Here is an 18,774-nt window from a genome sequence, read left to right on the forward strand (position 1 = left end):
ATTACACCTTTAGATAAATTATTCTTTGTGCAACAAAGAGAGCAAGAATTTAAACAGAAAGATGTGCAAAAACTTATTGACCAGGCGCTTAAAAGCTCGGATACGGCAAGAAATAAGCAAAAAGTACATTATGATAGAAAACGCCGTGAAGCAGATTTTAAAGTTGGGGATACAGTATTGAAGCGGAAATTTTCTTTATCAAGTGCCCCAGACAATTTTACTGCAAAGTTAGCTCCAAAATTTGAAGGCCCCTATGTAATTCAAGAAATCAAAGGAGTCGTATTGTACCTTAAGAACGAGAGAGGGGAAATCTGTAAAGCAAGTCCCGACGAGGTGAAAAAATACTTTAATCAAAATGATTTTGAAATCCTTAAAAGTTTCTTGCAGGACTCAAGCGTAAAAGAAGTAGAAGGTCCAGAAATAACGTCACCCGTTCCACCACCCAAGAAGCAGAGAACTGAAGAGAGACCTAGCCCTTCTACAACCCAGGCGACGGTACCGAAAAGAAAAAACGAAAACTTTCAGACTCCAGCATTTAAGAAAAACAAGAACGCAAAGCTACCGCGTAAAGAAACCTTGGTAAAGAGGAAAACACCACCTACAACGTATCGCAGTAGAAATTAATTATACATCAAGGAGAACGCTCCCAGGGCCAGAGAGTCAGGTGCAAACAAGGTCGCCGTTCCGGAAAATAAAAAGACAGCAGGAGGAACGAAAAGACCAGCAACAACAGAAGAAATTCAAGAATGACTCCAGACCGGAGGACGCCAAGACCAGTCGTCCAGGGAAAAACGAAAAAGACAGCAACCCGACGACTACTACTCCAAGAGGCCAGCATGCAGAGGACGAAAAAGACAAATTAGCGTGGACGACACTCGGAGGATAGTAAGGAGAAGACTGACGTCCATGAAACCTATAACGTGGGAACAGTTCTGCCAGAAAAGAATGACGGAGTTCCAATCATCGAAAACTCAAAGATAAGTTAAAATCTACTATAATTTTTTTTTCTTTTGTTCCAAAATGTTATGCGTAAATACGAAGTTCTATGTTTTGACGAAAGTCAATGTGTCTCGGGTGAGACTTAGTTTAGTTTTACTTATTTAGCTAAGGCAAAAGTATTATTTTCTTTCAGTATAAAATCTAAGAACAAGCAGTTTCTGTTGGTCGAAAGACTAATTCTGTTATGTTAAAGCCAAAATTTGGCCGAAGATAAAAATAACTTCGTATTCTTGTATTAATAAGAATTTTAGTTTCAGTGCCGCCAGCTTGGCGAACAATGAGTAAAGTAAAAATTTATTTTTCTCTTATTCATTTTATGGTAAATTGTAAAAATCATATGTATTAGAATTTTGTAAATATACGTAAATACTTGAAAGTTATGTAAAAGTAGAATTTAGTCTAGAAGCATAAAATTTCAGATGCTAAAAGTAAATGCTCAAAAGCAATGAATTCAAATTTAACTATTAAACTGTAGATAAAATCATGCTTTAGAGCGAAAGCCTGCATGTCTAAAGATAAATGAGGGGGAAGTTAGAATGAATGTGTTTTGTAGGGTTCTCCACCTACACTTGAATTTTAAGAATGTTAAAGTAGCTCATCGAGTTGTAGAATGTCGAGTAAGGTGTGTCTATTTGGTCGTTGAATTCTAACAAATCATGGTGGTTAGGGGAAGTGTTGTAATACTAAAACACGAATATTCCCGTTTGACACCACACATGGTGGAGAGCCAGGGTAAAGTTAAATTAATGTTTGAATACTTGAATGAATGTGAAGTAAGCAGTAACTAAGGAAAATAAATCGTTGAAAAACAAAAATGTATTCAGTGTCAAGAAAGTGTAAATTATAATGTATTTAGAAAGATACTGATACTTATTCCTTCCAGATGCTGGAAGGAAAAGAACAAGATTGATTGCTGAAGTCCAGGAAAAGTTGCTGTAAGAAGAGAGATTTAAATAAGTATCTACAGAAATTTAGTATACCTTTTGTGACATAAGATTTTTTTTATGTAAACGAGGCTCTTAAAAGTTAGTTCAGAATTGTAGAAACCTTTCAACAGGTCGTTTGTAGGACCTGCTTCCAAGTTTTCCAAATTCTGGCAGCGGCAAATGTAGGGTTAATATTTATTTTAACTAACATTTATTTTAAGTTTAAACTATCTTTTTTGTCAAGCCTTACTTTCCCCTGGAACTGCCAATGCCAGAGTATGTAAATTTTTAGTAGAACGCGCAAGGATTCAAATTATCAGCGGAAGTATTCTGAGTTAAATAGAAAGGAAACGAGTTCGAAGTGTGCTTTTCTTACTTCACGAGCGCGGAGGTAGTTAGTCAGAAATTGAAGAACCACGCGTTTCGGCCTGTGTGCTTGCCTAGGAAAATTGTTAATCTTTCAACGTAATATTCAGAGTTTGCTGAAGTATCAGCGGTATTGTAAAACGCGGTGAGTTTAGTTACGTTTAGAGAGCCTCGTAGTTAGTGACTTGTTAGTATCTCTTTTAGTTTCTTATTTTTATTTTACCGCCGTGTCGGCGTAGTTTGTGAGCGTCAAGAGCACGCATTTGTAATTTCTAAAGTTGAATAAAAAGGGACTTAAACCCTTCTCAAGACTCTGTCTAATTCCCAGTTTCAGCAGTCACCACTTTGTTGCGTGCAGGTTGGAGGCGCGCAACTCTACAAGTGGAAGAAAGCAGCGTTTATTAATAACCAGAATCTATGGTGAAGTGAAGTAACAATCACTACAGAAAATTAACTCGAAAACTTTTAACAAAAGTAAAGCAAGATATAGTGAATTAAAAATTTAATAATAAACAGCCAACTTAAAAAATATTGTTAACACGAGCGTTAATAATCCAGACGTAAAAAAAAATCATTCAACGATGGATATGCAAAAATTAACTGAAAAAAAAGGCCTAAAATTAATTGAGAATTTAAAAAAAAAAAAGAAAGAAATAGATAGTTAAACAATCGAAAACTAGTAACATAGTTTTTTAATATTTTCATCAAAACTAATGCACAAAAATAAAAGGGGCTAAGAATCCAACTGGCCGTAACTTAGGAACACATGAAAACTGAATGTGATGATGGCAGAGTTTATGGGACTGGGACTCATGCACATATGATGTCACTAAAAATTCCATTATCTCTAAAGTCACGTGTTACTTTTAGCTATATATTTCAATTCTCCTTCTGCTACTTTAGCTCAAAAATTTCTGGTAACACAGTTATAGAGATTAATTACTTGCTTCGATGTAATTGGATAGGTCACTCGAAAATATTGAGCGCTTAGCAACAAGAACCCCGGATCTGACAAGACTTGGAGTCACTAAAGTCACATTAAAATTTTAGTTTGCTCCAAAAACATTGTTCTGAATCAGGTGGAAGAAAGGATCCTCATGCTTGGAACATAATATTGGTCGTATGCTTAACGTCATCCAGTATATTATTGGAGTGGCAGCATTGACTCGATCTGTATAAACAAAAGTGTCATATTGAACAGATTCTGTAAAATTACCTAAGATACTGAACTGAATTCATGAGATATTTTTGCTGTTGTTGTTGTTGTTGTTGTTGTTTTAATTATTTTCTTTCCTTTAAAACAGGTTTCGCCCACCCGGAGCTGTCTATAATATGACATTGAGTGAAAGTCATCCTCAAACTAAAGAACATTGCGCCTTTTTTTACAGGTAAAATATCGTGCTGCTACATTCTAAATGTAAATGTATAACAGCTTTTGAGACAATTCTTTAGGATTCTGCCAGTTTAAAACATTCGATTGTAGTCTACTACTTTAAAATGGGCAGTTCAAAGCATTTTTGCCCTCCTTCATTTCATAAGTTGTCATCATCGCACAGCACTTATTTTTCTTCCGCATTTGAGATATGTCATCCTTCTTTCATGTGCTTTCAAAAAGCGAAACACGCTAAACGGAAAGGAAGGGCAAAAAAAGCAATTAAGAGACTCAATCGTCTGCCCCACCTGGCGTTGCAATGATTACGGAGCAAGCCAGGTGGGAAATAGACCCCGAAATGCTTATTTGTAAAGTCACAGGTGTTAGTCTCGAAACGGTTTTGAGCCTTGTAATCCTGTCGGAATTTACCATTAATTAAAAAATTTAGCGCTCCACAAAAATGAATAAATAAAAAAATCAATAAAAAGAATCTGAAAGCTTTCAGATTTTACTCTCAAAGGGGCATTTTTTAAACGTTTTATGTCTTACTTTTATTACCCCAAAGGGCATCAGCGAAAAAGTGCTATTAATTTCATTTTGGCATTTTGCGTTGATTCATTATAAATGTCGGTTCACTTTTCAAATTGTTGCCACCAAATATCAGAGCCCTGTATTATATTTAAAGAAATTAAATAATGAAGAATCTGCATAAATGTATATATGTTTCTCGCACTGTGACAAAACAACGGTACCCTGAGCCATCAAATTTTGAATAACGTACGTTTCCACCCGAATATGGGCACCTGGAAGCTCAAATTTGGAATTTTAAATTTGTTTTATTATCTATTTCATATTTTATAAAATTTTATCAAATTTTTGATTAACAAACTCAACAAATCCAAAGCGAGCAATGTCAACACTGCAGGGGGGGGGGAATATCTCCAGCGCGTGAGATTGTGTATCAGAAATTCTAAAGTTATGCTAATTTTAAAATTATTTTGTGACATTACTGTTGAACTGAATTTTATGGTTTAAGTGCGAAGAACATGATATATAATTAATAAAGGTAACCCCCAAAACGTTACAAAAACGCCCCTTTGGGCGTAATGTAAAACCTGAAAGCTTTCCGATTTTTATATTTTTATTAAATATCATGTTCTTCGCACTTAAACCACATAAAATTCAATTCAACAGCAATATCATAAAATATTTAAAAACAGCGTCTCTTTAAAATTTCCGATACACAATCTCGCGCGCTAGAGATAAAAATACTTTTTTTTTCCCCCGCACAGTGTTGCCATTGCTCGCTTTGAAATCGTTGAGTTTGTTAATCAAAAATTCTTTAAAGTTTTACAAAATATGAAATAGATAGTAAAACAAATTTAAAATTCCAAATTTGGGCTTCCATATGCCCATATACGGGTGGAAATGTATACGTTATTCAAAATTCTATGGTTCTAGGTACCGTTGTTTTATCACAATGCGAGAAACATACATACATTTATGCAGATTTCTCATTATTTAATTTCTTTAAATATAATACAGGGCTCTAATATTTGGTGGCAACAATTTAAAAAGTGATTCGCTGTTTATAGTGAATCAACGCAAAATGCCAAGACGAAATTAATAGCCCTTCTTGGCTAACGCCCTTTGGGCTAATAAATTCAAGAAATACAAATTCAATACAATTAAATGCAAGAAAAGTAAATTTTTTTAATGAGTAAATCTGTAATAAATTTTATTTATAGAACGTATTTGTTTTGCTTTCAGAGTGGATAAATTGCAGATTGCTAGAATGGAGTCTTATACTGACCCGGCAGAGCAGTTCTATCGCAAGCCTTTCTTTGTATTATTTAACTCACCAACACTAAGTGAGTTTTTTCATTTCTTGTAACTTGTTGTTTAATTTCTTGTACCAAACACCTACACATTTTAAAATATCATCATTAAAAGAATCTTTCCTTTTTTCTTCTCAGGAGACATGAAACGGTTCGGTGTAATTGGCCATCACGCCAAACCATCACAAGTAGTTAAAGAACTGAATGGTCTTGCTGATTTATATGACCGGGTGAGAGAGAAGTATTTTATCGAGGTAAGTTAACCAGTTAGCTGTGATTAACGACTATACTCGTCATGGAAAGGCGACACGATTTTGTGTATTGACGAGTATACTCGTCGTGCGTATAATGAAATCGAAAGATAAGAGGGAGGTTTATTTAGTAAGTACTGTACATAATGACAACGTAATAGAAACAGAGAAAAATAATAATAACAAAGAAACCGGAACTAGTAATTGATTATAATAAAAAATATGGGTGGAATGGATATGAGCGATGGAATTATCATAGCGTACTCCACAGCAAGAAACGTACTATAGAAAGATATTTCTCCATTTCTTATACATTACGTGTCTGAATGCATTCATGTTATATAAAAAAAATAATGGAACATTATCGCGTATCAACTTTTTACTCAAATTTATTGAAGACACTTTTGCGACGTATCGAATTGAAAGAAATAAATCGACACAAACTCGACCATTTAGACCTAATATAAGCCAATTAGGCGGGAATCATGTTCCGGATTATATACCCGGAACATAAAAAAAAAAAAAAAAAAAAAAAAAAAAAAAAAAAAAATCCTACGGGAAGTTGTTCGCATTACTACAAACGTAAGATCAAGAAGGAATCGCGTTACTGGTGTTCGATTTGCAAAGTCCCATTGTGTACAGTACCCTGTTTCGCTGAATATCACTCCACAGCAGGAATTTAAATTCTTACTTTTATATGTATAATATTTAATTTAATTTATTGCGTTTTTAGTTTAATATGTATGTAATATATGCTTATGTTAACCAAATAAGTAAATATTAGTAATAAAATTTTCAATTTTATAAAATAAACCCATCTTTTTCAGCCAATATCTTACCAGCGCAACTAACTCTGTGATTGATGAATATACTCGTCATAGCTCGATTCTGGTGACACAGAACGGTGCGCACTCTTAAACGAGGTGGCACAGTTAACTGGTTAAACATCCAAGTCGAAATAGCAGCAATAAATTCTCTTTGTAAGGGACTCAATCTAAGGTGAACTAAGAGGATGCTAAGTTCTCGAAATGGTCGAGTTTTACGGAAGAAAGAACAGGTTATTCCTAGCTCGTAATATTTCGTCCATATCTAAATCCATAGCAGTGCTATTAATACTTGTTTCTTCTTTCTCTCAAACCATCTAATTACACTGCCACTCTTATGTTAATTTCTTTTCTTTTCTTCTCGCTCGATGCCTCAACGATGACCGAGCAGTAAAGACACTGAGGACTAGTAGTTGACCTGGACTTGAATCACAGCAAACGGGTGGGTTGCATGATCATTTTAGAATGCGGTCAAAAAATTAAAACCTCACAAAGGGTAAATTATTATTATATAGTCCATGACATTTAGGATCACGGAGAAAAATCCCTACTTTAATTGTTAGAGGTTCCAAAACTCTCTCTTTCTTCCTCGATATCTCGAAAATTTAATATTTGGATAGCTACAGTTCGATCACTCGTAGTTAAAATAAGAATGTTTTTAGAAGTGAGAAGGGAATCATATTTGGCATATGCTTTGGTTAATTACTTTTGTTGCATTAAATATTCTTTGTTTTTGGTTATGCTTAACAAACATATTGTTACGAATTCTATACACAAATAAATAATTTTAGTGAAATTACATGTGAAACTATTGCATTTACTTTCTACAATGTAACATCAAAAGATGAAGAGACGAAGCTTTGCCGGAAAAGTAAGAATACAGAGGAAATCTAGTATTTCCCATCGATTAAATGGCTATCTCGCTAATTTGACAAGATATCGCCAAGGTGGCAACGGTTTTGGCGACTAATTTTTGCAGCGAAAAGTCGCCAAATTTGGTGACCATATGGTGACATTATGGTCCGGTCCATGCATACAACTATAATTAGTATTGCGATTGAATAAATTATATTAATTAATCTATATGTGTAACTGCAACCGTATCCGGCCCTTATATACCTTCCAGTAATTTCGAGAAATTAATTCAAAAGTAATTTCGGAAAGTACTAGAAATTTTTCTTCGGTGGGCGGGGGGGGGGGGGGGGAATGTATAAGACCATCAGTTTCAGAGTTGTTTAGTTCAGCGTGAGCTCGGAGTAATCTCCATGTTAGCTTCATTCTTTGCATTGCTTTGCGTTTAATGTTCTCAGTAGTTTGAAGCGTAACGACTGATTGTGCTCTGTGATACTGAGAACGGTGGTAAAAAAATTTTTGTGGAAAGTGAAAACTGTGAAACCCGAACTGTGATTTTTTTGGGGGGGTTAAATTTTATCAAGTTATCATCAGCCCTGTGTGCATTCAATCTATTACGAACCACTACGCACTTCATAATCTTTTCACACTTTCGTTTTCTCTGTACTGAGTAGTCAGACTTATAAGTTGTACTTCTCTCTCCACAAGCACTCATTAAATGGAAATTACAGCCTTCTGTTAGAGTATTTGGAAAGCCATTTTCTTTTATTACAGTAACTTCAAAATCAGTTTTAAACTCAGATTCCTGGTTCCCAAGAAGATATTTTCCGCTTTAAAGCCAAAAACACTTTTTCATGAGTTACTTCGTCAGGCAGAAGAGCATATACAAAAGGATACATCGCTGTTTTATCAGTAGTTTACTTTTTCCTAGAGCTTGCAATCCGTTAGTTTTCGCGAAAAATAATACTCTGTCCTCTCCCTCATCAACAAGAAAATTTTCTGCATAGCTGCGAGGTGACACCAGATTTTCTGCAGATTTCAACATAGTCGAGATTCCTAAAAACTTTGTGCCTTTCTTTGCAGAGAAGATCCCCAACCTTATGCCCGCCGACGGTTTTACGTGTGCTTTCTGTTATACGACAACAATTAAAAAAAAAAAAAAAAAAATTATTTAAGCTTTCAATAACATGTTACATTAAAAGATTTTAGTTATTAATTAATTCGAGAAATATAAGCGTATTTACTAATTCAGAAGTCAAACAACAAAAATCAGCGTTATACCTACAAAATTTTCACAGGACTAGTTTCGATGGTTTTACCGAACCATCATCTTCAGCTGCAAAACCGCAAATGAATGCGGTTTTTCATTCATTTGCGGTTTTGCAGCTGAAGATGATGGTTCGGTAAAACCATCGAAACTAGTCCTGTGAAAATTTTGTAGGTATAACGCTGATTTTTGTTGTTTGACTTCTGAATTAGTATTTATTCGGCGTGTTATTGTGTCTTAATTATAAGCGTATTTGTTTATATGCTTACTATTTTAAATGGGCTTTCCAAAGTCCCGGTTTGGCCGAGACTGTACCAGTCTGAAAATATGGTTCCGACCAGTTTGCCGTTTTGCCGCGATAATTTGTTAAAAATAAAATGAAATATCAATTATATACGCATTAAAAATATTTTAGTGCCTCCCTGTTCTACTGTTTTAATGCACTGTTGGTAGAGGGGACCATAAATATTTGTTTTGTTCTGGGTGCCAAGTTTGAAAGGAAAATCTTAATTTAATGGATATTCTATAAAATGCCATGTTATATTTATTGCTAGTTATGTTCACATTTTTAGTATACATACCTCCTATTTTATTGTTGGTCTCTTCTACGTCTTTATATATATATATATATAAAGACGTAGAAGACACATTGTTACTTTATTCCCAAAATAAGTGACTCCCTTACTTTATTCCCAAAATAAGTGACTCAAGTGAAAGATAAAGAACCTATAATTTTAGAAAAACCATATTGTTTCGTCAGTTTTAAAGATAAACGTGTTCGTTTGTTGTGCGGTAGTAGTGCTGCAGTGCCGAAAAAAAAAATATGATGTTCAGTGTCTTTTTCAAACAATTCATGCCACTCTTAATACGGAATCGGAAGAAATCACTCCACTTGAATTACAAGAAAGAAAAAAAAAAAAAAAAAATGAAATCAGCTAAAATCAAATCTGTTTGTCTAACAGTTAGTCTTTACTAAGACTTTGGCAAGATGTGCAAATGCCCCCATTAGTACTTCTTTTAAAATTTATCACGTGCTGCAAAGAAGCAAAACTCTTTTGAGCATGGTGAATTTTTCAAAGAAGCATTATTAGCTGATGCTAATTGCTGTTCAGTGTACGCTTTCTATATGCTGTAATGAGCCACTGTTCTGCCATTGGCCTTAATTTTTTATTCGCTTGTATACTCGGTTCTAGAGTAATCGCATGTAAGATTTCATCATATATTCCAGTAAAATTCTGAAGATGCTTTTATTGTTGTTGTTGTCAGTGACTGCATGGATATTAGCGTATATGAAATAATGAAACTATTAATACTAATTCCTTTTATTAGTTGTTTCTGAATGGTAACAAACATTTTTATCGAGATATAAACTGATCTAACTTTTTTCACAAAACTATAGATTAGTTACATATAAAATTATATTCCAGGATGTGCTCTTAATGGGAGATTTTAATGCACACTGCACTTACGTGAAAGAGAAAGAATGGGAAAATATAACGCTCTGGACAAGGCAAGAGTTTACTTGGCCAATAGGAAGTCATATCGACACGACCACAAATTACAAGAGCTGTGCACTAGACAGGTAACGAATGAATTTGATCAGCATTTAATACTAGTTGAAATAGGTAATGAATTTTATAAAATTTAATCTTAATTTAAATAAAAAAAAAATTTTACTCAATTTTTTTTTTTCATCACCTCACCCTCACAGATTTAAATTTAAATAGTTAAGAGCAAGAAAAGTTATCGGTGGAAATAGGTATGAAAAATTAAACATGAAGTGTCTTCAGAAAATTCGATATTTCACACGCGTTCGTAATAAGGAAACTGTTTTTAAGAGTAATATCATAATTTTTTCCAGAGATTACATTTAATTTTCTGCTTTCTTTTTCACTAAAAATGACACTTTAAAAATTATATGCTAAATTTTTTCTTTAAAATAATGAAACAGGCTTTATTGAGTATATCATTTGCTTTAATATATATCTTCATAACCTACAAAGCTATGAAAGCCAATTAATTTTTATTTTATATTCATTTTTAATTTCTTATCGAAGTAGTGGTACAGACATACTTTCAGATACTAAATGTTCCAGTCCATTTAATACACTGAATATTACAATGAAACTAAAAGATTTTTTTTTTTTTTTTTTTTCGTTTCTCGGTGCACATCAAAATTATGTGTTTATACGTTATAAAGTAAAAAAGCGTTTTTGTTTTTTATCATTCATGTGTTCGCTGCAGTGTTACATTTGACCGAGGATGGACAAAAATATAGAAACACCTAGTAAAATGCATGTTTTAATGAAATGTTTATTCTTCTAGGTGGCGCTGATGTGTTTGCTCATTAACGCCACCTGTGTAACATCCTCCATATTTTGTAAGTGTCATTCGCTATCGAAACAGTGTTCTGTGCAGTTATTAGTGCATCATATCGGAGCTAAATGAATTCGAAAGTGGGCAAATTGTTGAGGCTATACCGTGGATGCTTCCGTAACCAAGGCAAAGGTCTTTTTACCAAGGTACCTGAATGTTTGGTGTTTCAACAGCCACAGTATCAAGATTTTTAACTCATACAGGAAAACCGCAGCCGCTAAATCACAACGCGGATGTTAATACAACACGTTTTAAGTTAATTTTCTAGGTACGTACCCAGTCACTTAGTGGTGCTGATTAATGAAATCCACACAAATGCACTTAAAGCTCGTAATGCATTTGGTACGAAGTTTAGAAGTAGATATCAAATTCCTAGTACACACAGTATATACTAACAAACTATACCAACCTATCTTTCGGCGCATTCTTTGGTCTCCCATAGATATAATATTTATGCATCTTTGTGTTAAAGCAATAAAATTATTACCCATAACTGTATTTTAAATTTTAATAGGTTTGTATATGCCGGTGAAAATATGAATACCGGAGTTATTTTGTCATCTGCGAGAGTATTCGACTTCCGGCAAGAGCTCGATGTAACTTTAAATGAGGTAATCTAAAAAATTTATTTTTTCTGTATTTTCATTTTTTTCGCACATAATCTTACTGAGAAGTGTTGCAGACTAATATTTAAAGATAAAGAAAAATAAAATAAAAGAATGTGCAAGATTTATTTCATTTTCTGTTCACAGTTTTTTTTTTTTTTTTTTTTTTTTTTTTTTTTTTTTTTTGAAAAAAAAAAAAATAATAATTTAGATAATTTATGTTTTTAATGGCTCTGTAGTTTAAAACGAAAAATAAACCATCAACTTTTATATATACAAAAAATAAATTTAAAGAAAATACTGGATGATTTTTTTCATCACTGACACGATTCGAGAATTTTACTGGTGATAATTATTTTATTTGTACCCGTTACACTTAATCCTCCAAGATTCTTTTACTTATTCATTTTAATTTATTATAAATATATGTATGTAGTATATTCCGTAGATAACTGGATGATTCTTTCCTGCGCATAAACAGAATGATGACTTATTATTGTATTAGATTGGCAAAGTGTTGGTGGAGTCATAATGCATAACGGAGAAAAAAAACTTGCAGACGTGTAGTAGACAAGACATAATTTACTGCTGGACTTTCTTGAGACACATATTCTCAATCACATATCATTGTGAGTGCGAAATGCACCTCACAATTTCATGTACCTCTTCACATCTTTAGATAATAGACGAAACAGACCGGCGAATTATACGTGCTAGCATAGCAAGAGGAAAGCGGAAAGAAGACGGAAGTGAATACGCATTCAAAGTATGACAGAGTGAAAAAGATATGTTAATCCATAATTAGATAAGAACTATTTATTCTCATTACAAAATACATAAGCAAGGATGAAACGGAGTAATTAGAGAACACGCAGCCAAGAAAAATTATTATAAACAATTTCTACCTTTAGAACAGAAAGAGAAGATACACAAATTAAAATGCAGAATTATGGAGCTATTGTTAATTTAAGTTATAATTTGTTTTATCTATTTTTACTTCCTTGTACGAAGTAAAAAGTTAGTATTGTAATCGCGAAAAATTTCAAGTATCATACTTCATCGAAAATATCCATTCTGGCTGCTATCGAATGCAATTTAACGATGTTTTTGCTTGACATCTGTACGTAAGGACAGAATAATGGACTCTCCCCCCCCCCCAATTTTTTTTTTTTTTTTTTTTTTTTTAAACTGATTTAAAATGGATTCTGAAAAACTTTTTTTCTCGTGGCGTTTGTACGTATTTCTCATAACTCAAAAACGAGTATCCCCAGAAAGTTGAAATTTTGTATATAAGATTGTTATAACATGTAGACGTGCACCTCCTACTTTGGTTGCAATCGACCGCACCAAAAGTATATATATATGTAAGATAAAAATGTATGAATCAGAATTATAATATAATTATAAATATTAATTCTTCCTCTCTATTCTAAAATCGTAATAACTTGTCTGCATTGCGTCATTTAAATAAATTATGCGATCTTACGTAACCGTTAATACCAGATGCCTCTTGACAACAAATCACCGAATTGTAAACCAAAACTTTTCTCTTCGCGTGCTTCCATCTTTCATAAGGACGCACTTCACCTCTTGCTCTCTACTGTGCTAAGATGTAATTTCGCTGGCTTGCTTTCTATCCCAACAACATCAAAAATGTAAATCTTCTGTGGAAAGGCACGACTAGAGTGCCAAGTGATTGTGGCCACAAATATCAATTGGAAATAAAAATGGAATTAAAATTGCTTCGACTGCCAAGTTCTTTAGATATTACCAAGTTAGCATTACTAGCATACTGCGCAATCAAAATCTTCTTCAATGTGGGTCTAATCAAGCATCTACAGTGTTCCGTCCTTTCCTTTGCTTTTATCATGACATATATATATATATATATATATATATACACTCTGTTACTCGGCTCAGTTTCATTATTCTTATACTAGCCGCTACACGGTCAACCTTCGTCTGGCTTTTAAATGTACTGAAAGAATGCCTAAAGGGAACACCAAACACCAAACATTAAATTTAAAACCTGCACAGAATTTTTCTCTGCAGAACAACTTTATCCAAAACAAAATCAATAAAAATGTATCATATATTAAAAAATTGCAATAAAATATGCAATATCCCTAATACAAAGATTAATTATCCAAATAAATAAATTAACCAACATCCCATTGCAAAATCTTAAGAATTCAAATGGTATAAGGGATGAAATTAAGAACTTTGTTGAATAAAAAACAAAATCTTGCAAAACTTTTTATATGATTAAAATTATATATAATGAAAACATAATATAAAAAATTATAATGAAAAAAGCAATAAATTTCATATTTTCAAGAGAAAACAGTCAGCAGTCTAGTATCCAAAGCAATGAATGAAAAACTGTTGCCAAAACCCCATTTCTAAAAAAATGAAACTATCACCTGAAATCAATAACCAATGAAAATTGTGCTTAGTGGATGACATAATTCAAAATATACAAACCTCTTTGCCATTAGCTAATAAAGAGAGAGGGGGAAGGAAATTCTTTTTGTTTTGCCTCGCGAGACACATGCGCGTTAGAATAAGAAGATTGTAATGTGCGTATTGCGTGTCCGAAAATCAAAATAAAATAAGCAGCATGAAATAAGCAATATTGTATATCATATTTTCAACATTCAGCAGTCTAGTATACAAAGCATTGAATGAAAAACTGTTGCTAAAACCACATTTCTAAAAGAATGAAACAATTCAAAATAATGCGAGTTTATCAAAAAAAGATAAAATAAAAAATAAAATAAAATAAAGTAAATCTGACTCGAATTTTGAAAAAAAATCGCTTCGAAATGCACTGGATCTTGTCTAGATGCACCTATGTACCAAATTTCGTAGCCCTGGATCTTTTAGCTTACGCGCAGCACGAACGAAAGACGCACACACAGAGTCTTTCTTTTATTATATGTAGAGATGTTTGTAAATTGTGCACTTTTTGCTTTAAAAATCATTGAATTATATCGTTCTTATCTTCCGGTTAAGGTTTTTATGCGTTTAGTTAACCTGCATATTATAGTTGTAGAATTATCAACAATTTAAAAGTTGTTGATAGTGCAGCTAAGCCTAATTTTTTTTTTTTTTTTTTTTTTTTTTTTTTTTTTTTTTTTTCATGTGAGCCATATTTATTTACATTTGAAACTAAGCAGAATAGTAGAATTGTTGCCAATCTAGAGAAATTAAGCTTCGCAACAACAAAGTAACGACTTTTATTATTGCAAATTAAATTATGTTTAATCCACCCTGGAATTATCATCAAAGTTATTAAATTATCCCGTATTTTGACTCAGTATAGCGTTCACAACAAATTAAGTCAGTTTCTACGCTTTCGGTGTCATTTTGCCGAGTGAAACCAAAAGTAAACGTTCAGTTTTGTGCACTGAAAAATCTGTCTTCTTATCCGCTGGCCGAGTTGCTTGTTTTTGCGTAGAAACTTTAATTTTAATTGTAATTTTTTTAAAAAATTTTTTAACTGTACTTGGTGTTTTATTATTTTAATGAAGATATTTTTTGTTTTTATTATTTTTGCCTTTCCGCGAAGGGAAAACTGAATTAACTGAATGAGAAATACATCTCTAATGAAATTCGAGGAAATGTTTCATATTAGTAGAAAATACTGTCGCCAGTCTGTTTCGGACAGAAAAGAATGTTTACGAATAGCGCATGCGCATTAGGTAAGCAGCGCTAAATCGTCTCTGAAAAACTTTTATTTTTTATTTGTTTAATTTCTTTTACACATCGTTTTAGATTTATTATATTATTGGCAGAAGAAGTCATATGTCCGTTTCTAATAAACTCCTTTTATATAAATCTATACTTCGACCAGCATTACTCTATGCTAGTTCCTGTCTGGGGCCACGCTGCCGAAACTCACCTTCAACACATCCAAGTTCTTCAAAACAAAGCACTCAGAGAGAACATCAACGTGCCATGGTTCATTTTAAATTCTTATATCCACCGTGATCTCAAAGCAGATACAATTCAAGATTATATTCAAAAACTTGCCAGAAATTTCTTCTATTCAGTTCTCACTCATCCTAACAACTGCATCAACACTCTTAGATGTTCTCCATTTCCCAGAGAAAAGCACAAATATCCATCTGACATTCTCCATCCTTAACATTTTTTACTTATACTAGATTCATCAGTTCACTGATTTGGACCTTCAACCAGACACTCACCTCTTACGTCGACTGATGGCGGCCACCTGACTTTTACTTTCGTCTTTTTGTTTTACTGATGTTCTTCACGTAATGCAGAGTAAAAGGAGGTGCTGCTTTCTGAAACTCAAATTCACTATATGTTCTTAGTAGTTAGTAGTATTTGAATAGAGAACATGTGGCAACGATTAGATTATTCTTCAGATGATGTAATTTTTTTGCATTCTGAGTTATAAAAATCTAATGTGTACACCACATGACTTCCTTGTACGGAATATTAAATTATACGCATTTTTCTTGCATTTCGTTTAACCTTATTGGATTTAATTAAATCTACTTCGCCGACAGCGCATAAATCACAATAGAATAAATGCAATCTTTAAAATTCACGCTATTTGTTTACCATAGTGACACTCTGGCGCTAGGTTCACTTAACAGTATAATATTTCGTTCATATTATAACTCAGAATGCACAAAATTTATGTCATTTAAAGAATTATCTAATCGTTGCCACATGTTCTATTCAAATACTATAATAAAGCTAGAACGATGTATAAAAGAAATTAAGCTAAAAAAAAAAGTTTTTTCACAGACGATTGAGTATTTCTCATTCAATTAATTCAGTTCTCACTTCGCGACAAGGCAAAAATACATAAAAACTCAAAATTTCCGTATTAAAAATTACTAATTATTAAAAATTAAATTAAAAAATTTATTAAATCTTAAACAGTTATTTCCTCGAAAAAATTCCAGAAAGGATTAAGCATGATTTAATTCGCAATAATAAATGAAGGCGTAATCTTTGTTGTTGCGGAGCTACGTTTCTCTAGATTGGCAACAAATTCACTACTCTGTTGAAATTGTTGATAATTCTACAAATATTGCATACAGATTTACTAAAGGTATAAAAACCTTAACCGGAAGATAAGAACAACATAATTCAATCACTTTTAAAGCAAAAAATGTACAATTTACAAACATATAAGAGTAAAGAAACTGAGATCACTGAGCCGGGTTACAGAGTGGATATATATATAAATATATTTATATACGTTTCCCGCGGCCGATTGCAACCAAAACACGAGGAGCACATCTACATGTTATAGTAGTCCTATATACAAAATTTCAACGTTCTGAGGCTACTCGTTTTTGAGTTATGCGACATACGTACATACGCTCGTAGAGACGCCACGAAAAATTATCTTCAGAATTCATTTTAAAGTAGTTTTATAATTTTTTTGGAGGAAAAGAGTCTTTTATTCTGTCCTTACGTACAAATATCACGCAAAAATTCGTTAAACTGCATTCGAAAACGGTCAAAATGGATATTTTCGATGAAATATGCTGCCTGAAAATTTTCGCGATTACAATGCTTTCTTTTTACTTCGTACAAGGAAGTAAAAATGAATGCGATGACACTGTTAAATGAACCTAGCGCCAGAGTATCGCTATGGTAAATAAATATAGTGAATTTTAAAAAGCGCATTTATTGTGGTTTATGCGCTATCGACGAAGTAGATTTAATTCAATTCAATAATTTTAAATGAAATGCAGGAAAAAATGCGTATAATTTAATATTCCGTAGAAGGAAGTCATGTGTCGTACACATATCAGATTTTTTTAATCTTAGATACACACACACATACATATATAAAGCAATTTAAAGCATAAATTTTAATTATTAAATAAGGATTATAATATATTTTTAAAAAACATTTCCGCAAAATTATTCTATAAGCCTTTTGCGCTGTTCTACCCACGCACAATCGATCTGTTTTTGCTTAAAAAAATACCGTCGGCAGTGCTCATCATCATCTCATCCAAATGCATTTAATCATTATTCCCTTTCGCGAATTTCGTGGCAAAATAATATACTCCCGCCGCAATTTTATCTCAGTTTCTTCCACGGCTGGCAAATTCTATAACTGCATATTTTAAAACTTAGTTATAGCAAAAAAACCGTTGGAATTAGGAATACAACGAAAAGAACACGAACGAAAACGGTGACATTGCTTGACTGAAGGACAGTTATGAACACGTTTGGTCCAGTTCGGCATAGTCTGAAAATTTAGCATCTTCTATTAAGGTGATTGCGATATAAATACATTCTTGCATTAATTTAAGTTTCTGCAATTATAAATAATCTTGCATCACCCAGGTTTATTTTCATTTTCTGACGATGAGGGATTCTACACCTTTAAAAAGCAAATACCTTCTCAGTCCTTTTAGAATTAAAAAATGCGCCTTTATTTTATAAAAACTGAAAGAAAATTCGACTCTTAACCAGAAAGTACCAAGTCCTGACTACAAATCAAAAAGGGGTAGAAAAGGAGCCATTGCTTATCTCAATGTGAAAGATAACAGAACACATCAATTAGCTGAAGTTTACAACTTACATGTTGGTACACACTGTTGAATGCCGTAAATGATGTACTGCACTCTAAAGTGAAAATCCTAATGGATATTTAATGGATTCTAAGGATAACATTTTACAATATTTCGTAGCAATTAACTCTGATATTAATAACTAAGATAACACGTAGACAAACATTAAAAAAAAAAAAATCAAGCTACCATTTTCCGGTTCTCACATATAAGTCCCATTCCGTACCGTTATATTTTTATTACAAATTAACGGCAAATAAAGATTTTAAAATTTTTTAAATAAATTACATTCTTCACAGTATAACTAAACCTCTTACCCAAAGCAGCTTTTGTTCCATTAGAAATTAATGCCATTTTGATGTATGTACTGAAATGAATCTCATTCAACCCTTTCGAAGGTGCAGTGTAGTTTATGTGATGTCCGTATTGTTATAAATTCTGAAGATTCGTTTCCAGTGAATTCGAACCAGTGAACCTTCCAGCCAATCTTGATATATGTTACAAGGACAACATTAAATTTTTT

General features: G+C 32.8%; 1 protein-coding gene across 1 annotated transcript in view; it reads left to right on the forward strand.

Moving 5' to 3' along the window:
• Nucleotides 1–18,774, forward strand: part of LOC118201572 (deoxyribonuclease-1-like) — a 67,343-nt gene that overhangs the window by 38,041 nt on the left and 10,528 nt on the right. Inside the window, exons 4-8 of the mRNA XM_035373690.2 lie at nucleotides 3,596–3,679; nucleotides 5,434–5,534; nucleotides 5,640–5,755; nucleotides 10,123–10,277; nucleotides 11,586–11,682. Coding sequence (XP_035229581.1) covers nucleotides 3,596–3,679; nucleotides 5,434–5,534; nucleotides 5,640–5,755; nucleotides 10,123–10,277; nucleotides 11,586–11,682 — 553 coding nt within the window. The remainder of the gene's footprint in view (nucleotides 1–3,595; nucleotides 3,680–5,433; nucleotides 5,535–5,639; nucleotides 5,756–10,122; nucleotides 10,278–11,585; nucleotides 11,683–18,774) is intronic.

The sequence above is a fragment of the Stegodyphus dumicola genome, chromosome 3, assembly GCF_044657685.1.
Source record: "Stegodyphus dumicola isolate Sdum_Otavi_A_Nest chromosome 3, ASM4465768v1".
Classification (NCBI taxonomy): domain Eukaryota; kingdom Metazoa; phylum Arthropoda; class Arachnida; order Araneae; family Eresidae; genus Stegodyphus; species Stegodyphus dumicola.